Source organism: Tamandua tetradactyla, chromosome 10 (assembly GCF_023851605.1).
Source record: "Tamandua tetradactyla isolate mTamTet1 chromosome 10, mTamTet1.pri, whole genome shotgun sequence".
In the NCBI taxonomy this organism is placed as follows: domain Eukaryota; kingdom Metazoa; phylum Chordata; class Mammalia; order Pilosa; family Myrmecophagidae; genus Tamandua; species Tamandua tetradactyla.
In genome coordinates this window covers 39,445,541-39,469,540 of record NC_135336.1, presented here as the reverse complement: position 1 = coordinate 39,469,540, position 24,000 = coordinate 39,445,541, and the positions used below count along the sequence as shown (strand labels likewise).

The 24,000-nt window shown below is 35.4% G+C and overlaps 1 protein-coding gene across 14 annotated transcripts in view; it reads left to right on the top strand.

Moving 5' to 3' along the window:
* The window catches only part of BBX (BBX high mobility group box domain containing), a 285,719-nt gene that overhangs the window by 228,372 nt on the left and 33,347 nt on the right, over nt 1–24,000 (top strand). For all 14 annotated transcript variants that reach the window (XM_077118493.1, XM_077118480.1, XM_077118481.1 and 11 more), the window contains 3 exons: nt 5,909–5,989; nt 20,022–21,030; nt 22,030–22,168. In XM_077118493.1, coding sequence (XP_076974608.1) covers nt 5,909–5,989; nt 20,022–21,030; nt 22,030–22,168 — 1,229 coding nt within the window. The remainder of the gene's footprint in view (nt 1–5,908; nt 5,990–20,021; nt 21,031–22,029; nt 22,169–24,000) is intronic.

The following is a 24,000-nucleotide window of genomic DNA, read 5'->3' as shown; positions in this document are numbered from 1 at the left end:
GGAGAGAATTGTGCAGGGAAACATTCTCAGATGTCACCTCCTCAGTTCAGTAGTAGTCATCTCCTGAGGGCTTTTGATCTTTGACCATGAAGCATATATAAGATTTGAGGAAGCTAAGGAGGGGGAAAGGATGTTAATTTGAGAACATAGCCAATAAGTTTCAAGGTTTTGTACTTATTGTAACAGAGGAAGGCATACATGATGGAAAATCCACAATAAAATGAATAATGTCAGAAATACAATTTCTCTTTTACCCTAGAATCAATGCAATTCCCCTTCCCCACTGTATTTCTTATCCTATTTATGTTTTTCATAGGTTGAAAACATGAACTCTTTTATTTCCCAAGCAAATTAAGCACTTTATTATATACTTGATTATTTTATTGTTATACTTGGTTCTCTAAAGATATATAGCCTTTTTTTATTAATTAAAGAAAAAAGAAATTAACACAACATTTAGAAATCATTCCATTCTACATATGCAATCAGTAATTCTTAACATCATCACATAGATGCATGATCATCATTTCTTAGTACATTTGCATCGATTTAGGAAAAGAACTAGCAAAACAACAGAAAAAGATATAGAATGTTAATAGAGAGAAAAAAATAAAAATAATAATAAAAAAAGAAAAGGAAAAAGAAAACAAAACAAAAGACACAAACAAACAGACAAACAAACAAAACTATAGCTCAGATGCAGCTTCATTCAGTGTTTTAACATAATTACATTACAATTAGGTATTATTGTGCTGTCCATTTTTGAGTTTTTGTATCTAGTCTTGTTGCACAGTCTGTATCCCTTCAGCTCCAATTACCCATTATCTTACCCTGTTTCTAACTCCTGCTGGTCTCTGTTACCAATGACATATTCCAAGTTTATTCTCGAATGTCGGTTCACATCAGTGGGACCATACAGTATTTGTCCTTTAGTTTTTGGCTAGACTCACTCAGCATAATGTTCTCTAGGTCCATCCATGTTATTACATGCTTCATAAGTTTATTCTGTCTTAAAGCTGCATAATATTCCATCGTATGTATATACCACAGTTTGTTTAGCCACTCGTCTGTTGATGGAGATATATAGCCTTTTGTTCATTTTCTTCATTCAACCCAAAAGAACCATAAGGTTCAGTCTCTCACATCTTAAGATCTGACTATATTGCTCAGTATTGACCTGGTTTATTCAGGGCTAAACAAGAGCTAACTAGATGTGCTAATAAAATTATCTGCTAAAATCTGCTGTGAGTATATATATTGCAGTACAAATAGAATTGTCATAGAATTGGCTATGGTTACTGTTACTCATATCCCTAAAGCCCTCTTTAATTTTTCAGCAAGCATCCATCACCTTTGAGGAAACATGAAAATTCTTGACATTATTATTCTTAACCCATAGCAGAAGTTCTCAAACTTTAAAATACTTCAGAGTCATCTGGAGGGCTTATTCAAATACAGATTGTTTTATCTCCATCCCTGAGAGTTTCTGATTCATTGAGTCTGGGGTGGAGCTTGAGAATTTGCATTTCCAAAAAGTTTCCTATTAGGAAATTACATTTTGTGAACCATTACTATATTATTTATGTATTTGACTGCAAATTATGTAATAATTTATTGTTAAGGCACTTGATAGTATTTCTGGAACCTCTTAGGGAGGTTTCTGTATAATGGAAAATTATCCAATGGACCACTCAGAGTAACTCTAAGAAAAGATTAAGTAGATCTTCTCTCGGAAATGGGTCATTTATCATGCAATATTATCCTAGAAGCACACTTTAAAAAAAAAAAAAAACAGGAAGCCCAGGCAATTCTTTAAGCCAAAATAGTTTTTCTTTCACACTGAATCCTGGGTCTCTGCTTTGCAAGCTGAAAATGATTCTTTTCTTCTTAACCAAACTTAATCATTGAAGTTAACCTATCGTGAAACAGAGTAAGACACAATTTGTAATGTTTACATTTAAGGGAAAAAAATATATCTGCCTTACTAGATTCAGAAAAAAATACGGAGTACAGTGTTTTCCCCACATTTCAGCCTGTCTTCCATTTCATTTTGACAGTCACAATTCATCCAGATTCAGCATGCCCATCTGAAGACCTGTCACTCCATACATCCAGGCTCTGATTCATTAAGCTAGTAAAAATGAGTTTCTTATCTGCATCTTTTGTGTTTACAGGTGGAGTGACAAATCAGTCACTTTTTAGATCTTCTTTACTGAAAACTAATGGCCCAATATAATGTCATAAAGGAGCTGTTGTCTTGCATTAGTATGACTAAAAGCCATGACCAGTTCACATATTCACTCAGACATAGGATATATCTTTGCATGGAAAAATGACATATTTATTTCAAAGAGAGAAAGCTAATCTGGATGATTTAGACAAACAGATTTGAACATTAAAACCTTTCCTTCGTAAGATATTTACTTTGTCAAAATGAATACAAACATGATCTCACCAAAATTAAGGTATAGTCACAGGTGGATATGAGCAATAGATGCAAATTTAAAGCATTCATTTTCATGGTGAAATGTTCAATATGTTACAGAATGTTACACTGGATAAAAATACCATATACTTAGGCTGAAGCTAATCAGTGAAAGTAATAAGTGTTTTATTGGAAGCATTAATAATTCTTTTAAGGTAAAGAAGCCCAGTCATCCTCATATTATTGTTCTTTGATTATTTATTCATTCAACAAATATTGGTCATTTCCTCACAGGCAATAATGTTTATGATATCTCTGATAATTGCAGAAGACTTCCACATTCCTAACTGGCTGCTGATCTTTACCTCTGTTTCTCTGGATATGTTTGCCCACCTCAGGTAGCCATAAAATTAGTAGTTTAACATGCAGGTTGATAATTTTTGCTCTACCTCAAGTATTATTATGCCCACCCTTTTGCTAACCTTAATGGGTGAACAATGTTTATCAGAACAAGGCATAATAACCAAAACAGTACCACTGTGGAGTTAACAGATCAGCAAGCACTATCCATTTTCCGGAGCTGGGGAAGGCAGGGAAAGCATAGGCATAGCTATGTTATAGTCCCACCAGTGCCTCCTATCCGGGAACAAAACATAACACTCACTTCCACTACTGAGCAGTCATTGAAAAATATAGCTATATTGTTATTACTTGAATGGATGTATATGTCTCTTAAATAGAAAAATAGAACGGGGGAATGAATAGTACAACAAATCAGTGTTGTACCAGCTATACTTGCAATTGAAGCCATCAGAGTAGATAATATTACTGAGAGAAAATGTGTAACATGAGAGAGAAGCCTAAGACAAAACCCAGAGGGTAAAACAACATTTATGGGGTCATTATAGAAAGAAGAGCCAGCAAAGGAGTGTGACAAGGAGTAGCCAGAAAAGTAGGAGGAAAACAAAGACCCTGTAGTAAATAGAAGCCCAGGAAAGGGGTTCCCAAAAAAAAAAAAAGATCAGCATGTCAAATGCTACAGAGAAATCAATCTAATGATCAAGCTATAGAAATGAACATATATCCAGTCCCCAACCCCCTCCAATTTTTAAGGAGCTAAAAGATACTTTTAGAAAGCTTATCTTATCACTCAGCCATTCCATGTTAATTTTATCGTTATTTAATTCTGGAAGCGTTTGACTTTTATTAAAATATGTTGAGCCTTTTACCCCCACCCCAATACACCATTGGAAATCAGGCTTCCTATAATCTTAAGCATTTAGAATATTGCTCTACTCCTATTAATAGGTAAAAATCCTTCAGAGATAATGAAGAAAATTGTTCTTACTAAACATAGGCAGTTCCATTTGAGAGGCAAGGAACAATTCTCAAGCCTGAACTTGGCTGTGCATTGATTCAGGTGGCAGATTATGTATTTATTAATCAATAGTTATTCAGCCTGTCAGTATGCTGTGCACTGCCTTCAGCACAGTATGTGCTAGTGAACAAACACAGCATCAGGGAGCACAACCTACAACAAACACAATAGCAGAGGGAGCTAGTAGAAGAACTAGAAAAACACAGCATTATGGGCTTATGTCTTGCAGAGTTACCCAGCTTGTTGTCCTTAAGTAATTTTTGAGGTATTGCATTGCATTTGACAAATTGAGTGTTCTATAAATTATTTAATTTAATAACTCTGATCATCACACATTGCAATTTTTAATTCTATTCAATTGTAATGTGTAACTGAGTTTTGGAATTATACTAAAAGGGTTTATTTTTATTAGTGTTTATAATAACGTGTCATTATTACTAATAATTGTGCCATTAATTGTACCATTTATTAAGATCTTAGTACAGTGTCAGCACTGTACTTAACCTTTAACAATCATCAATCTAATTTTCACAATACTAATACAAGGCAGGTATTATTTATCTTTTGAAAATGAGATAAACGAGGCTGAAAGTCTTAATTATTTGCCTAAGTTCACACACATAAAAATAAGGAAGCCATGTCTCTCTGGCATCAGAGATCATGTCCTTTCTGTTATAAATCTTGTATCAAAGGGACTGGCATTTATGTTTAGTACTCTATCCCCTTTAGTTTCTGAGAGTCAGTGATATTAATGTGTTTGTTTTCTTTTAGTCTAGAGATAAGGTGAACAATTGAATTATACTCATCTAGAAAAGGTAGAAGTGGCATTTATCAATGAAAATTCAGCTGGAGGAAAATGTTCCAAGCTTCAGAAGAAGGAGCTCCATAGGTTTATCTTCTAGAGAAAAAGAATGGGATGAATAGGAAAGGACTATATTAAAACTGACAGAACCTAGGAGGAAGGAGACTCCTAATCTTAATTAGACCCTTCTTCATCGTTCAGGTAGCTTGTTAAGTATCACCTGCCTTGGGAGACTCATTCTCCACAAAGGCCTCTTACCTCGGGTACACTAAGAACTACCTCTAGCAGCCAGCACAGTCTCTGTTGGAGCTGACAGTTCCCCTATGGAACTTGGGCTCCCTGTAAGGATATAGCCACAAGGCAGAATAACCTCCTAAACTGAACTGAAAAGCAGCTCGTTCTTTAACCAAAAAAAAACTGAGAATCACAACAAATGTAAAATGCTTAGACCATTGCTTAGCTACTATGATAGATGACAGAACTTCTCCAGGAGAGGAATTCTTGTAAAGGTCCTTAAGATTTTCTGTATGTATGTTCTTTTCTACTTTTTACTGAGTGTCGCTAGACTAGAAAATGAAAATGATATTTTCATATAAAAAGTGAGAAAAAGGAAGTACTGCTCATTATCAATGCCCAGCCACTGTTAGGCCATTTTGTCAGAATATTCATTCATTGTAGTGTTGCATATGTGTTGATGTAGGACCTTAATTGTGCCACTTACTTTAATCGATGGTTGTGAATGTTCAACATTGCATGTACTTTAAAGCATACTCTAAAGCCAGAGTCAGTATTTTATATAAAACTCTCAGCTTTCCAAACTCCTACCATGTTGCCTAGCCAAATACATTTTAGCTTTTCAGAAAAACTTTGTTGACTGACTTAATGCTACCTTTCCACAAAGATCTTGAATATCTTTCATTAAAAACAAAGAATTACTTTTAACTGTAAAGTAATTCTATATCTCTTTTGTATTTGACCAGTTGATGCGTTGATAAATAGAAATGGAAATACATATCTCATTTTAAGGTTATAAGCATTAAATTTGCAGCCTGGAGAATGCAACTTTTCATTAAACAACCACATGGTATGTTTTTTTGGTTTTTCATTTTTTATTTTTATTTTTTGTTACTAAAAATGGTTCTCAAAATGATGATCCCAAGCATGACGCATAGCTATGAAGTTATTTGGTGCCTGGGAGCAGTGATATTCCCTTAAACTAAGGAAAGTTCTTGAATGTGTATTAACAGGAAGCAAAGATTCTTCACAGTTAATATTCTTTTTTTGTGGATTGTTTTCAATACAGATTTCTTCAAACACTTCTCAGTTGTGTGGTACTGAACCTGTAAAACGCTGTGGAAAGTCTGCGCTCTTTCAACTAGCAGAGGCAAGTTTCTACGAATATATTGCTATAAGATTTGGGGGGGAAATCACAAAAGAAAATTAACCCATAAGTGTTCCTTAAATCGTACCATGTCACTTTGACCATAAGCACATAATATCCAGTTTTCAGCATTGAGAGAGTTAACCTTTAATTTAGGAAAAAGGATTTTTGCTACTAGAAGTCATTAAGCATTGAAAGAAATTACATATGGGAATTGCAAAATTTGTTTCACAGTAATATTTAAAAACAAAATCAATTTTGTCTCACAGAGTGGTTAAATAAGTCCAGCCCAAACACAGAGGAATGAACTAGGTCATTTTCTCCTCTTCTGATTCTCTTAATAGCATCTGTAAATCCTTAGAAAGTGCTACTTTTAAGTCAGGTGGTTGATATTTTAAGTTTTGTCTTTTTGGTCAACATCTCTTATGACGTGTTCTAAAATCTGTTTTTATCAGACCTATGGGTTGTATGTTTGATGTGACATGAGTTTAAAATATTACCATTCCTTTTGCTTTCATGAAAAGCTTGTGAGAGACTGAGCTCTCTTATGTGGTGGGAGAATGAATTGTGAAAGGAGGATGCTAGAGCATGTTGTTGCTAGAGTGGGCATAAGCTATTCCTTTCTCATCTAAGCTATGACCACTCTGCCTCAAGGAACATGTAGAAGAAATGTCTTTAGCACCGGGGCATTATAGTGGAAATTTTCTCTTTTGGTACAATAAATTAGGAAGTACCAAATGGATGATCATGTCTCTTATATTAAACCTTTTCTTTCTTTTTCTCCCATTTTCTGTCTACCTTCTAATGAGTTCCTCTGAGTTCTTTTATGAGTGATAGGATTCCTTCTCAAATATTTTAGTTTATTGAACTGTAAAAATAGATTTACTGTTTCCTAAATTTTATGGTAGCTTATATCATAAAGTTTAGGAGTTTTAAATATCTGATAACTTCAAAGGCCTGAAATAATAAAGTTTATTAAGAGTAGAACATGATCTTACATAAGACTAATTTAGATCCAATTAGAGAGCTACAAATGGTGGAAAACTCTAAGAAAACCTGATGAAGAGAGCAGGGAATAGTTTTGAAAGGAACTGGGTGAATCAGTGGCGAAGTACTAATTCACATACAACTGCAACAGTAAAAAGTTCAGGAAAAAGGAATGCCTTTGGAGGGAAAGTTGTAAACAAGTCTTAGTACCCAGAGAGACTATGAGTAGTAGATAGAAGTGGCTATTTTTCTTGAATAATATGAAAGCCTTCTGCTTTTTCTTGCTTGTATAATTTTTTGTGTGTTTTGTGTTAAAAATTTACAAACCTTTGAGGTACTTTGTGCTGTGTGGGGGTGCTAAAGAGATGAATTTGTCTTCTCATTTTCTTTCTCTGTTATAACAGTCATGAAGAATATTCCCTATTAAATCAGAACTCATTAAAAAAGAACTGTCTTCTAATTTGTAAGGGACGTATCCCAAATACGAAACAGATGCTATGCTTTAACAGATGTTTGAGTGCTGTTATCATAATTTAGAGGGGTAAAATGACTGAAATAAGCCTATTCCAATTATAGTAAAGCAGCTTATTCTCAAACTTGGTTTCTTATAATATTCAAGTAAAAATGCATGCTTTTGATGAGACAGTCTCTAAAAAACAAGTTAGAAAAAAAAAAACTTCATACATTCTTATTTGTACCACATGAAATAATGCTATAATGCTAGTAGAATACGTGTAGAGTAACGTCTTGAAACCTTCCAAGTTTCTAATTAAACATAAATATGTATGTGTACAATAGATTAATCAGCAACTCCTAATAATCACCACCAGAAATGTTTCACAATTTTTCATGCCATGTATATTTGATGTTCATTTTTCCTTTAAAAAAATATGGTATTCAGTTATTTCTGATGCCTCTTTAAGTAAATAAATAGAACAAGATATTGAAGAGGATTTTTTTCCTTTTGCTCAAAATTAGCACTGTTGTATCAGATCTGCTGAGATAGTTCTAAATTCACACAGTTTAAAGGGAGAGCCACCATGAATCCACCTTCAATTTGGGCCGGACCCTTCTTTGGGGATTTATAAAGTTCTCTCACTCCCACCCCTAGGTCATGAGTGGGAGAAGGGGATATCATAGGCTAAGCCAAAATAATCCCTATCTTATGGGAAAAAATAGGGTAATGTTTTCCATTTTTCACTCTTGAGCCCTGTCAAGCTAAGTAAAGACAGCTCCAAGGGAACAGTTGTTAAAGATTGGGGTGGTGCGTGCAAGTCGTATCTTCTCATTCTTTGGTGAGAAGCAAATATTTTTCAAGACATAAATTTATTTTGTACCCTACCTGACCAAGCTGAAAGAGAATTATAGAAAGTTGGCAACAGGGAAAGACTTAAAATGGCCTATAGTTGCAGTTTTAGCATAGTAAGGACGTGGGTTTCCCAGGGATCAAGTGGACAAATAAAAAGTAGTTCAGGGCGAGCCACAGTGGCTCAGCAGCCAGGGTTCTCATCTGCCATGCCAGAAACCTGGGTTCAATTTCCAGTGCCTGCCCATGCCAAAAAAAAAAAAAAAAAAAAAAAAAAAAAAAAAAAAAAAATTAGTTCAGCTTGATCAGCCAAAAGTAATCAAGAACAAAAAACCGTGGAATAAATAGTCAGGGGAGCTGGGATAAGGAAGGGTTGGCAGAGGCAGTTTGGGGACAGTGTCTGACATCAAGGAAGTATGCAGTGGGAAGGCCTTCACTCAGGATTCTCTGAAGACCTGCCACATGCAGGAGTGATTTTCAGTTGGTTTGTACCAGTACAGCAGTCTTGGTTCTAAAATACAAAAATACTTCCTGGTATTAGTAAAAAGTCTATGACTCAACCCCCCTGGTGCTTTGCATCCCTAAGCTCCCCTGACCCTTCCAGCAGCTGGAGGGCACAGCACAGGACCTGCAGGACTGTGTTCCAACCCTGAGGCCATGTCCCTTCTGTTTGGTTGGCACTCATGCCTGTTAAATATTTTGAATATTTACTCTGCCCTTGGCATCCCCTGAGAAGGTCGTTGAGCCTTATACAGAGTTAACAACAAATGAAGAAATAAAGGCATATCCGTGGTCAGTTAGTTTTGTCTCCACCATTCCCGTTTCTATCCCTTAATACCAGAGGCTTTAGGACTTGTGAAAGAAAGGTCATAGACCAGCCCAGAACTAAACATCACCAGGGAACTGAAGTGGGAGGAAGAGTGAAGGAGTAGGTCTTCCCAAAATTTGAAGTTGGTTACAAGAAATATCTTCTCCTTTGCAAGAAGCAAAAATATTTTAGGCATATATTTATTGCTGTGCAGTGTATCCACCTGAAAAGACAAGTTGGAAGAAGTTGGTGTCAGGGTACAGAAACTCAGATCATCCGGTCCTCTTTAGTTTTGGCAATGTTTTGGACCCCACCCCACTTTCCTGGTCCCTGGAACCAGGATCTGCCCTAGGGAATAAGGGGAAGCCCCGCTTCAGGCATTTGATTGGCATTTTAAACTGGGTGGATTTTAATAGCTGAAAATGGCCTGTAAATTCTGGGATCTATTCCAGGTATTTTTAAGGGACCTACTATCCAGCCAGGAAGGGAGATTTGGCATAGGATTGGGGAATTGAAAAAATTATGATGCTTTATGTTACCTCATTGAAGTTCATACTATTCAGTTAATCAGTTGAGTTACACAGGTACTATAATATAGCGTTTCCTCTCATTTTGAAGTTAATTAGGATATGTCATAAAAAGAACAGCAAAACATTCCTCTGGAGATCATTGTGTATTATAGTTGCTATAGTTGCAGGACCTTCTGAAGAAGGTCAGAGGCACCTTTATCTATATGTTCCTGCAAAGAAAATTAAACCCTTTAAGATCTCTGGTAGTAGCACAGACTATTCATTTATGTTAGCAGTGATGCTGCTGAAGCTACTTTTTTGTGTATGTACACATATGTTTAGTATGACATTATAACCTTTAAGACTTCTTGCAAGATCAGTGATAGAGGAACTTTTCACCTTTGATAACAGTGTTGGTGTTTTGGAGTGCTTCTAGGCTGGAACATAAGCCTCAGAATGTTACTTTGTTTCACTGTTCATTTTTCTCAAATGATCTTATTGTTCTTTAAAAACTTTAGTAGCAGATTTTACCTGCAAGTAAGTTTTATTATCTAACTTAAGATGAAAATGACTAACATTGATTGAATAACTACTTACTGTGTCCTGTTTTAAGTACTCTGTATGTATGCAACCATTTAATCCTCACACCTGTCCTCAGGGGTAGGCATTGTTATCATTCCTCTTTTATAGATTACAAAAGAAGCATTTAAAGGTTGTGTGACTTGCTAAAGTCACATGGACACTAAGTGAGCCAAGGTAGGAACCCAGGCAGTCTATCTCCAGAACCTGTGCTATTAAACACTGAACTATTCTGTTGCCTTGTTTTAGAGGAATTAAAAGACTGAAAATTGTTTGTTATGGAGTTTACTTATTATGGAAGTATCTGTGGAAGACGCTTTATCTCTACACATATGTATTACTGAATCAGATGGCATGTTATTCAAGGGTGCTATCAAAGAAATGGAGCTGATATTTTCTTTTTTAAGCATGTCTGTACTTTTGAAACTGCTAAGATACACCTTATACTCGTGAATAATATACCTGTGTGTAAATTAATGTACTTTGGAAGATATTGTAAAGGTTATAGGAGATTATGATATGCAACCATAATTTGTTCTCAAAGAGCTTATTCTCTAGCCACAGAAAGAAAAGTTTTGAAAAAGTTAGGAATAAGAGATTAATACAAACAATTTCACAGGAAAGTATGTGACGAAATGATGAATTTCCACTTGATAAGTGACATAAAATAAGTGTGTTAAACCAGGAAAGGGAGCAATAATACTAACAAGAGTGTTCTGGGGTCCAAGCATTGGGAGAGAGCATGAAAATGATTCTTGACGAAGAATAGTTTAGGAACAGAGTTTGAAACTAATGGCTTTTTAGCCATATTCAACTTGCATAGAAGCTTGCTTTGGCCCACATTTGGTTGACCTGTACCATATTTTAATTTTGAATCAGTGATGAATAGTTTTAAACCACATTAAAAAAAAAAAATCAGAGGTTTCTGACTTCTCTTGAAAATTTAGAGGATTTAAAGATACGTGGTCATGAGAACAATGGGCCAGAGCTGATTAGTGGCTGCCTCTTTAGAGAGGCACTTGCTCTCCAAATGCCACAGCCTTCTATTTCCCTAAAAAGCCCTAACCCCAGCATTCATTGACATCATCCACTTATACTTGGCCCACTTCCTCTCTTTTATATCTAACCACCCATAGGCAGTGTAGGTTATCATTTCAGCGTAATTAAATGGAGAGATAGGGGAGATAAAGTGGAAAGATAAAAGCAAACAAATGTGAGATATTCAGATGGCAACAAGTAAATCAGGCTTGCAGGAGTAGAGAACTGTGCTATCAGATTGGTGGAAGATGGGGTAGTGTAGCTAATCAGAATTTGGAAAATGTTCGGTGCAAAGCAAAGAAATTTGTACTTGAAAGTAATAAGAAGCCATTGAAGTTTGGGGAGGGTATGCAGTCCTGAGAAGAGCACTTTGAGAGAACCATTTGGCAGCTGTGTGTGGAGTGAGGTAGAAATCCTCTTGGAGACCACGTACACAAAAATAAGAACCAGAATTGAGGCTCCTGGCTGTGGGAATGGAGGCAAACACAAATACCAGGTAGGTTAGGGGGGGATTCAGTAGGATTTGGTGATTGAGTCATTGTGAGAGGCAAAGAAAAAGAGTCAGAGATGACTGCAAAAGGGCCCTGACGGTGACCTTGGAGCCCTGCTTCAGGGAGCCTGGACCTTTCTCAACAAAGGGGAAGGCTTGCTAGGAGAAGAGATCCAAGATGCTAAAGGGGAAGGGATAATTGAGAATATCTAATACTAAGGGAGGAAATTGCTAGCTAGTCAGATAGTTTTGTTCAGAAAGCAGAGACACACACTCCTCTGAGCACAGAGAAAAAGTGATAGACCATCACCATAAGATTGCTGGCTTTGGTCTTTGGTACCCCTTGTCTATGGTGTACTTTTCTTCTTAATCTCAAATTGTGAAACTGATTACTTGTTAAGATGGACTTGAAGAAAAAAGAAGCTAGATTTCTCCAGTTACAGTTACCAAATATAAAAAAGCAGGATTATAACCTGGTGGATCCAAGGGTAATTGAAAAGTTACTAACCCTAAGTACTAAAAAAGGAAGGAGACATTTTCAGAGCCTCAACTCAGTAGTTTTTCTCATATTCTTACATGCAAAAACCACTTAAAATTAAAATCAAACACATAGATAAGGATGAATTTACTCTAGTATCTGTACAAATACAATTTTATGAAAAGTTATGACTGATTTTAAGAAAAGCTGAGTTATGATAAAATTTCAGAAAGTATACAACCAAATTGAAGAGTAGGAATCCCATAAATGATTTTACTTGGTTGTGATCCCTCCAGTCACATTAGCATTCCCTCCCACTTCCAATTGTCAGTGACATTTGATTGAGTTAGGACTCTGTTGTTTCTTATTGTGTCCACATGTGCATTGTCCCCTCAAGACACCAACCTGCAGATCTCACCTCAGTTCCTCCTCCTGAAGAATGATACTTAAAATGCATTTAACAGGGCCTTTTATTTGAAAGTAGTGTGTTTCTTTTCTTATCTTTCTTATTTGGTATTGTGAATCTTTTTTTTTTTTTTTTTTGAGAACTCGATTCTAAAGCTTTTCATCTCATTCCCAGTTGTACCAGTTTAGTTATTCCAAAAATATGTATAACATATGACTGCCTTTAACATCTTTTTTGGAACACATTAGCAGATAGCCTTATGCAGCAAAGGATACCCCCACCTCACACTGACTCTTCCAGAACAGCAATAACAAGTAAAGAGAAGCATCTTAAATCACCATTTCACCTCGCACAATTCTTTGAGTAAACCAAATAGAAAACTTTTTAATACATGCAGATTTTAGTGTTGAGAAAAGCTTAGACTGCTATTCTTTGACCAGTTATATTTTATGATAAAGAGAAACAAATTTTCTTAACAATGATACAATTCTTTATTCTCAGAGACTGTCAGCCAGCATGTTATTTTTATGGCAAAAGCATTCTGGTTTTATTTAATTATGGTAGAAATGTGCATGTTGGAAAACACTGCTAAATGCCATTCTAAGGTTATGGCTGCACTGTTTTTGGCAGAGGATAAGCCAGTATGAAATTATTGTAAATATACCTTGGCTACAAAAACATTTGTTTTGTAGTAAAAAGAAGAAATTTTGAAATTAAAACTTCTTGATTAGTGTTATTGGGTCTGTTTTCATTCTTTGTTTTTAATGTAGCTGTTCCTTTATCACGGACAATGGAAAACAAAGTATAGTTGAGAGAAATAATGTATGGCACATTTTGGAACTGCTTACCTATTTCTTAGTACCATCTAAATGGTTTATACTTATCTGGTATTTTTACCTGGTACACATGATTTAATATTTTTTACTCATCATTTCAGTAAGTCTTTTAAAGCAAAACACATTAGAGAAATGAATCAACATCTGAACATTTGTCAAAAGGGATACATTTTAAAGTGCCTTCGATTCAAAAATATAAAAGCTTGAAGTAGCACAGGTTTATTACGTCTGTTAATGTGAGTCCCCATAAAATCCCTGAACCTCAGGTACAGTCTTACCTGAACTGAAAATGGCATCAGCCCTGAACCAAGAACATAAAAAAATAGCCCATTTTACGCCTTCAACATTTTTGTGGCCGCCATGTTCCCAAGTGTTTTCTTTATATTCATTTTGAAGAGAATAACTTTCATACATCTGTCCAACATATTCATCCTTGGGCTTTCAGTATCAACATACTCCTTTATTCTTTAATTTTCTTTTGGGAATGAGTTACAGTCCTTTCAACACATCACTGTCAAAATAGTGAGAAACCTCAATGTGATTTCACTTGGCAGAGGTAAAATTAAAATACAGGGTGAATAATTATCACTAGTGTTCTTGGGAGGCCTAGCTAAGGACAGTGTGACTGTTGGTCATAATTAGCATTGTTTTTATACACTCCTAAAGTAATTCACTCCTGGTATGAATCAGAATGCATTTTACACTCATCAAATTACCTCAGACCTCATGAATCATTGGATTTAACATGATTTATTGAATACCTTCTTTTAGAAAGGTACTGTGAGAGTCACGAAGGAGAATACAAAGGAGAGCAAGATACTCTTTATACTCCTTGAGTTTGTAGGTGAATACATGAGTTTTTAAATTAAGATAAATTTACAACAGTTACAAACAAAATAGAGTAGCATCTAAGAGAATAGACTGTAGGTACTGATATTTATGCCCAGCATTTGATTTAAAACATTATTTTAACTTCTTTGAACATAGGCATGGGAATTCTGTCGAGAAGGTGTACTGCAAATGATTTTGCATTCTCCTTCTCTAATAAGGTTATTTTCAACTTAAAATAATAATAGAAAAAGAAATTGTCATTTACCAAGGCATAAACTGTTTCAAGGCCTGATTAACAACCAACCCTCTATTCAGGGTAACTTGACTGAATTAATAGCAGATGTTAATTCTGCATTTCCCACAATGAAGTTGTATTCACTTGAGTTCACAGTAATTTATGTTCTTACATGTCTCCTGTGTGCTTATCTATGTGCACATCCTTACATATATAGAGTTTGTATGGTTATTTATAATTCCCACCAAAATGTTGATATATGTGCCAAAGGTAGATGTAAGTACATATACTTGAACCCAAAAGTAGAACTGAGGTTAATTGTATGATTCCGTGTGGCTTCTTGACAGAAAACTGACTTGAGATCTTCCTGACTCTAATATTGTTGTATATATATTTTTTCCAATTGTAGAATCATACAACTATAGATGAATAATTAGAGCAAAGCACTTAGACTGCCATGGCATGCTATTTATGACACTAATATAAATATTACTACTAATAATGATTGTATATGGAATATGCCTTAGAGAGATGGTTGACCCAACACATTTTTCTCACTATATACAAGGCACTATTGTTAAGTGTTTTTTATGTACAACTCATTGAACCTCACAGTACTCCTAAGGTAAATAATATTAACATCCACATTTTCCACATTGGTAAAGTAAGGCACTGAGAAGGTTAGTAAAAATTGGCTTAATCAGTGGCAGAGCCAGTGTGCTAAACAATTTGATTTCAGAACCCTTTCCTTTTGAAATTGCCTCTCTATATAGAATTTGCTCACAGTGACTAAGAACAATGGCATCTTACTAGAGTTACTATACCCATAGCTGCTCCCAAATTCTGTTCATTTCATGTGGAATTGCCTGAATGGCAGGAGGATAAACTACAAAAACAAAAACCCTAGTATTTATCTTCAGTGAGTTTTGTATCCTAGGACAAGAAACAAGTGCTTAGAGGAAGGTGGCCACTGCATCCACAGGAAAATGTGAAGATGAAAAACCATTAGGTATTTTACCCACAAAAGTGTTTAAAATATTAACAGATAAAAATGCTCCTAACATATGCCCCAGACTTAATGAAAAGTGACTTTCAAAAAATTCAAGGATAATACATGGAAATAGATACTAAAATGGAATAAGGCGCAAAGGGTGATTGTCCTTCTCTCTTTGCCTTCACACATAAACACACAAAATCTCACTAAAAGTTTAGGGAAACTTTTTTCAAAATGTGGTTAATTCCTGTAAATTGTTGAAAATTATTTCAAAATATTTGAACTCATGGAAAAGAAGGTGAAATCTGGAAATTTTGAGGTTTTCTTGAATAAGTCATTGCGAATGTGCTAGAACAGGGCGGGCCACTGTGGCTGGGCAGGCAGAGTTCTTGCCTGCCATGCCGGAAACCCGGGTTAGATTCCTGGTTCCTACCCATGCAAAAAAGAAATGTGCTAGACCAGTCTGTTTGCCGTGCATGCTGCCTTGTATCACAGGGGACTTTGTAGACTGTATTTCCTTAGCCCATGTGTCCCCTAGTTTCCTGCTGAGTGCAGCCAGTGGGAGGCACTAGTTGGACATTAGGACATTAGGGGATGGGAAGCAGGAAGTATGTGGGTAAGGAGGATAGGGAGGGAGTGTGTGGGTGGGTAGAAGAGACAATATCTCTTTGTGGATCCAGCTCTCTCCAGATAGACCCAGAATGGTTCCAGTTCCTGTTAGACAGCTGGCCCCTGGGCTTTAGCAATACTCATTTGGTAATACTCCCCCTTTGTCTGTCTCTACTCAGACTTCCTGCTGGTGCTAATTCCCAGGCTGCTTACTGCCTCCTGTTTCGGTGTCCCCATGTGTCATCAGCTGTATAACCAACCTATTCCTTGCATTAGCTTTCTCTGGTAGATATAACTGAAGTGGGTTCTGTTTTCTTAGTGAAACTCTGACCGAAATACAAACAATTCTCATTTTCTATTTGGTATGGTTACGAAATAGGCTAAGAAAATGTTATTGGCATACTTATATCCAGATTTCAGAGAGACTTTTGACAGATAAGCTCATAATGTCCTTGTAAACAAAACAGGAGGAATGTAGACTGGATAATAAAACATTCTTTGATTGTTGAAGTTTATTAACATTCAAATCAACCTGATAAAAAGATCTCTAGAAGTTTGCCAGAAGACTCTGTCCTCAACATTTTTAACAAAGAATTGGATGAAGACATAAATAGGAAACTTATCAAATATGTATTAAAGCTGGAAGGATTTAATTCAGATTTTAAAAGGACAGACGTTTGTAACAATAAGTGGAATGTCTTACATCCAGTTAAAAAAAAATTATGTTATAAGAATATAGACTATGACTCCAATATAAGCCAGAAGTGTGACCTGTCTGTTAAAAAAAAAAAAAGATACTAATAGTAATTCATCCTTGGATCCCACTAAAAGAAATGTAGCATCCCTGTCAAACTGACAGGAGTTCCCCCTTCTCATCTAGGGTATTGCAGTAAGGCTAAGAACAGAATCTAAGAACAATATTGCCATATTAAAGTATCAGTTTCTACCAATCCTTGAAAAACTTTGTCTTTCACAAATTATATTTGTATACATTTGTTCACTTTTATCTCTCAACATAATGTAAGAGATTTGTTTCCCCATTTCATATTCTGTTTCCTTAGATGGGTTCAAGTGCAAACTGCACAACCTACTGTGTAGCCTTAGGCAAGCTGTGGTGTTTGGTCGTGAGCCCAGTTCTTTTCAGTAAAACCCATTCTTACTTCAGGACTCCATACTGCACCTAGATAAGAGGGACCCAACTTTTTAAAGGTTGGGAAGCCTTTAATTGTTGCGATCTGTGAAAGAAACTGGAGAAATTATATCAGGCAAAGAGACCTATAGGAACATAAAGTCTGTTTTCAAGTATTTGAAATTCTTTCATTAGAGAAAAATAGATCAATTTATGTGGTTTCAAACTAGGACCAGTGGGTACAATTTATAGAGTGATTGTTTCTTACTCAATATTTTGAAATTGTTCAAACTGAACTGCCCTGTAATGGAATAATATGCTGGCTCTCTTTGTGTAACTGATTATCAGGGATATTATAGTAAAATAAATCCCTGCATTGGATAGGTAGAGTAAATGACCTCTAAAGTGACACTACATTCTGTGAGCCTGATTTGTGTTTTTGTTTTAGATTTGATTATTGGGTAAATTTCTGACAATTTTTTTATTCTTTGTTTTTAATTTCATTTTGAATAATGTAATTGTTTTTCTTAAATAATTTAGGATTATAATGTATTTGTGAAAAATTTTTAAGAGCCTGAGACTAGGAAGTAAAGCATGATTAGTGCTCGATGTAATTACCTACATAAGAACTATTATGCTGTTTCCCAGAATACATCCCCAGAGTGAATGTCTGCATTTGTTCCATTTCGGCCCTGGCTCTAGGATCATATCAGGGTAATGAGAATCATTTTGAAATACAGAGAATAGAGTTTGTAAAGCATTATTACATTTGCTGCGATGAACTTGTGCAAATGCTGTTGGCATACCAGTATAAAAACCAGCACCTATATGGTAAAAGGTCCTTGAAATGATTTATTAAAAATTGAAAGAGTGATAGTGACTGAAAAACCATAAAGCTTACTTTTAAGGTGCCTTTCTAGCCCTCTTTCCAGAACTAATATAGTCCCTATTCCCACATGGGATAGTTACTTATTCAGAACAAGGATAATTGAGAAAGGAAAAGAGAAGCTATTTTTTAATTACTGGAAAAAAAAAAAAAAACAGCAAGTGCAAATTCTGCCATGAGAATAAAACCTGCAGGGAAGATTAAATGTGTCAATGTTTTAGAATTAACTGAAGATAACATTTTGCTTTGAATTTATTTCTTGGTAGGCTTAATAGAGGAAAGTTCTCAGTTCCCTATAGCCACTAAGAGTTAACTTACATGAGTTCTTGGAAAAGACAACTCCATCATGAATCCTTAATATTTTATATCTTTCCTGTGAATGATCTGAAGGGTAGGGTACTCTTGTCATAGTCATTTTTTTTTTAACTTGGATTGTCTGTCTCCCCACTCCTCCAATTTCTTCCCAGACTTTCTAATAATAACATAATTCTTACAGAAAGATTTGTTATGCAGTGAAAGTAATAAGGAGAAAAATGATGTAATGAAGCATCTGATATGTTACTCGATATAATATCCATTTTAAAAATGAATTTTACAGATGTTAATGATCTCTGACAACTTTTCATTTGACAAGATGGTGATTATTTTTTTAAGGGGGATCAGTTTCCTATTCATGTGCTTGATTTTGTGTTGGTCCAGTAAGCTCAATACTCTTTCTCCTCAAAGTGCTAATGCAACGTAGATAAAATAAGTTTAACTAAGAATTCCTGTGCTGCCCTTGGCCTAATAGACATCATTAGCCTCTTGTTGAATTCCTCAAAGGCAGAGAACCTGGCCTTATTGATCTTTGTGTCTTTAGTGTCCTTTATGGGACCTGCCACTTGGCAGTTGTGTAATGAGTGTTTATGAGTTGTGGTGAAGAAAAAACTGCATCAGTCCCTTAACCCTAGGGACTAGATGTGTTTTGGCATTCAGAATTTTTCAGATTTTAGAAAAATGATACTGTATATGTACCTTGTAATATGTAATTTCCCACACACACACTTATTCAAATGTATGAATATTCTGATAGCAAAAACATATGACTGATCACATTAAGTGAAACAGATCAAGAAATTTAACACATCAGCTCAGGTCAAGATTTGCAGCCAGTTTAACTTGGATAAGATTGAGTATGCCACCAAATGAGTTGTGAAAAGCCTTTCCATTTTCAGGGTTTTTGTGGATTTTGAGCTATGGATGAGCAGTTGTAGACGTATAATGTTCTTCTTTAAGAACTGAATCATTCTCTAGTTGTCTAATGAGTCATGATGGCATTTCTAATTTTGAATAGATAGGTAGAAATTGCTCTTTCTCTCATTTTCCCAGGAACATCTAAACAGAATTTTGGGATGACTTACTAAGCACTACCATAAGTGCATCATCTCACTTTTTTGTGAGTCCCATAAGTGCATCATCTCACTTTTTTGTGAGTCCTCAAAAAATCCTCTGAAATTGGTATTCGCATTATCATTTCCATTTTACAAAAGGGGCAAAGGACTCAAAGAAATGAAATAACTCATACTAGGTCACAAACTTTTTAGTAGCAAAATTAAAACTCCAACCAACTCAGGCCTTTTAACTGTGGATCTCATCTTCATTCTACCATATCTTGTTTTTGTGTGAAAAGTTTCTGATTACAAGCAAGAAAATAAGAATTTGTGTATATGCTTATCTTGTGTTTAATGAATATATCATAATGCCTATTGCCTTTTATTAATTTGAAGCTTTTGAGTTCTTTTGGCACAAGTGTACTGATTATTCTGAAGTTTAAAGTTTTTGATCATTTTTAAAAGGGGATAAAATTTAAAAATTTAATTTTGAGCATAGATTAATAGGCATATTCATTGTGTCCTCCTATTTTTAATTATTTAGATGTGCCTGGCATCAGAGGGGGTGAAAATAGAAGAATCAAAACTAATAAAGGAAAATGAATCAGATGGTGGAAGAATTAAAGAATTAGAGAAGGGAAAGAAAGAAAGGGATATAGAAGTGGAAAAAATAGATGAAGCCAGGTTACAGAGAGAGGCAGAATTTGAAAAATCAGCTAAGGAAAATGTAAGAGATTCTAAGGAAATAAGAAATTTTGAAGAGCTGCAAGTGGATGATATAATGGCTATAAAAATGGAAGATCCCAAAGAAATAAAAAAGGAAGAATTAGAGGAAGATCAAAAATGTAGTCACTTCCCTGATTTTTCTTACTCTGCCAGTAGTAAAATAATAATAAGTGATGTTCCCAGCAGAAAGGATCACATGTGCCATCCTCATGGAATTATGATCATTGAGGACCCCACAGCATTAAACAAACCAGAAAAACTAAAAAAGAAAAAGAAGAAAAGCAAAATGGACCGACATGGAAATGATAAATCCACACCCAAGAAAACTTGTAAGAAGAGGCAATCTTCAGAGTCTGACATTGAGAGTGTCATATATACCATTGAAGCCGTTGCAAAGGGAGATTGGGGCATTGAGAAGCTTGGAGAAACCCCTCGCAAGAAGGTCCGCACATCCTCAAGTGGCAAGGGAAGCATTTTGGATGCCAAGCCACCAAAGAAAAAGGTGAAATCAAGAGAGAAAAAAATGTCAAAGGAGAAATCCTCAGACACCACCAAAGAGTCAAGACCTTCAGATTTCATTAGTGTTTCTACCAGCAAGAACATTTCTGGTGAGGTGCCAGAGGGTTTAAAAGCAGAACCATTGACCCCCACGGAGGATGCACTACCACCTAGCCTGTCAGGACAGGCCAAGCCCGAGGACAGTGAGTGTCACAGAAAAATAGAAATTTGTGGCTCCAGGAAATCTGAGAGGTCTTGCAAAGGTGCTCTTTATAAAACCCTGGTATCCGAGGGCATGCTCACCTCCCTGCGAGCTAATGTTGACAGAGGTGAGTGACTTCTACAAACCTAAAAAGGAAAATACTAAAACCAAGTAGAATTTCTCCTTTAGACCTACTGTAAAGAAAAATCATAAAGAACAATCAAAATAATTTATTACATCACTATAGTTCTTTATGGTTTATAGATCATAAACATTTGTCATTTTGTGTGTTTCTACATCATACAGAATCTGCATTTTGTAGCCAGTTCTTGGGAAATAGATATTCAAAATAATTCAAATCTTTTTTTTACTGGTATGGGCTATTTAGGACAATCAGAATTGAATGGTTGGAGCTTTTAGTGTGGTTTTTAAATCTGATAGAAAGAATTTCCTGTATCAAGCAGGTATGCTAAGCAGGATGTTGACCCGTAATCTCCAGAACAAATAAGTAATCTGGTTTTCTCCATTGGGTAATCAAAGCTATAATTAAATTGAAGATTTCTTTAAAACATGAGAGAATCAAAAAAATAGCTAATATGTATACCTTTATTTTATGGGGTGATTCATATATAAATTCATCTATTTTAAAATGTATTCTCTGGCTAGAAGACTGCTGCTTCCCAAGTTAAATTACAACGAGATGTGTGAGTCATAGGTTTAACAAGCCTTGATTGAAGATATTTAGGAGTACATAGCTCTCCAGAGAAGTCATTCCAGGACAACAACTTTATCTTCGGGAAATAATTAATAGTGTCCGCTAGCAAAGGGCTCCCACCCCTTACATTGATTCTCCAGTAGCAATAACCAGCCTGTTTCTGGAGTTACACAGTGCCTGTTGAGTTAGGACAAGATTCCTGATCTCAGAGACTATATGTGAATTTTTTGCATCTCCATTATTAAGGGTGGTAGGGTATGAATAACTCCTATGGGACTCTGAAATAATTACAACTAGCATCAGTCAAGAGAAACTTAAGGGATCAAGAGGTCACCAAGGAAACAACTGAGATAATTTCCCCCATTTCCATCCCAAAATACTGAGCACATCCTCTCTCTTGAATTTCCTTAGGGAAACGAAGCTCAGGAAAAGGAAACTCCTCTGATCATGAAGGGTGTTGGAATGACGAAAGCTGGGCATTTAACCAGAGTGGGACCAGTGGGAGCAAGAAGTTCAAGAAGACAAAACCAAAGGAAGACATTCTTCTTGGGTAAGTGCCTGTGAACCCAGTCAGGTGCACTGCACAGACCTCAAATGTGGTAGGATTTTGAAGGCAAACATTTTCTGAGCATTTATTACATTCTTACTAAGAACACTAGGGAATACAAAATCCAGAGTATCACTTGAATTCCTGCTGTTACCAGAGTTGTGTTTGGGACAGTGTCATTCACATTTTCTCTTTAGTGGACAGTAAGTGGATTTCAGACTTAGGACTGAGGTTGAATCAAAGTCCACCATATAATTAGTGGTGTGATATTGTGTATATCATTTAATGTCATTAGAACAGATTTTGCCCCATTTATATACCATATGTATTTCACTTAGTATTTTAAATATAGGTACTTGTGTTTATAAAATAACTGAAAAGTATGAGGTAAACAAAGTCATACCTATACCTCTAAATTTCTTTTGTTTAAACCTGGTTCTGATGCCCTAAGGTAAAAATGTTAGGTTGACTATTCTCCAGACACAAAATTGAATTAATGTATTGAAATGCAGTATTAAGCATATATTAAGATAAAATCATTAAGGATCATTTCATTTTTAATGTTATGCTAAAGACTCACAATAACAATCTTACTGTAAGGCATTTTGTTAGTAAGTAAGAAATCCTGTACTTTATGTTGGTGAGGAAAGTATCTATAAATTCAGTTGTACTATTTTGAAAATCCTCTGAGAGTTCTTATTATCCCATTTTGAAAAGAATTCATTGAATAGAAGTAAGTGCATTTTTATTTTCTCCATATTTTTTCATAAATGTTCAAAAGTAGAAAATTTTATGTATTGAGTGTATGGTATTTACTTATAAATATTTGCATTTCTGTTTGTGGAATTTTTTCCTTGGAAATTATTGAGCTTTGAAGTCTGTTGAATTCTAAAGCTCTGTCTAGGTCCTCACAATCAGAAAGGTGGAAATTATTTCCCGTGATGATGGTTCCTTGAGATTATTTATATCCAGCTGGTATATTTATAATTTTGTGTATTTTCTTCTTTCTAATATTTTAAGAAGTCCAAAATAGTTAGTTTTATTTAACAATATGTTCAAACAATGACACAAAGATCCTCACATTTGTCATTGTCAAATGGTACTTCAAGTACAGAATTTCCTAAAAAGTGACTATTGAGCATCTGTGCAGATGCTCTGTGCTTTTAGAAGACCTGCCAATGCCATGTGCACATCCATGTAAAGAGAAGGGCAGGCAACATGGGTTCCTAAGGGAAGAGTCACAGGCAGTAACCAGCAGAAGGTTCTTTACCACTGCCATTAGGAACTGCTGAAGCTTTAAGAGAGACTTTTTCACCTCTCACTTCACTTTGAGGACCAAGAAAAATAAAATGACCTTTTGAAAAGCTGTCCCTGAAAAGAGATTGATGTGTGGCTTGGTGTTTTTATTTTTAATCATTTCTAAGGAAGCCACCTATATGTAAATGATAGGATTGTTTTCAGCAGGCTTAAATCAACATAAACCTTAAGGGTTTTCCCTTTTTTTTTTTTTTTTCTTCTTGTGGGTATTGGCCTGTCAGAATCAGATTTTGGCTTTTACCATGTTTAGAACATGCCAGCATGGTGCATGAACAGTGAGAAACGCCATTTGCTCTGAGATTTCTAGATAAGCATTTTAAACCACTTATCTCAAATGTGATAACTGTAGCCTAGAAAAATTCACTCGGTATTGGCAATTCTATTTTTATAGATTTCTTCAAGAAAAACAGATATTCTTCTTCTCATTCTTCCCCTTTAAAAAAAAATCCCAAGGGATCTTACCACTTACATCTCACATTTTCATATTTTTATTTTGGATATTCAGAGAATTTGAAGAG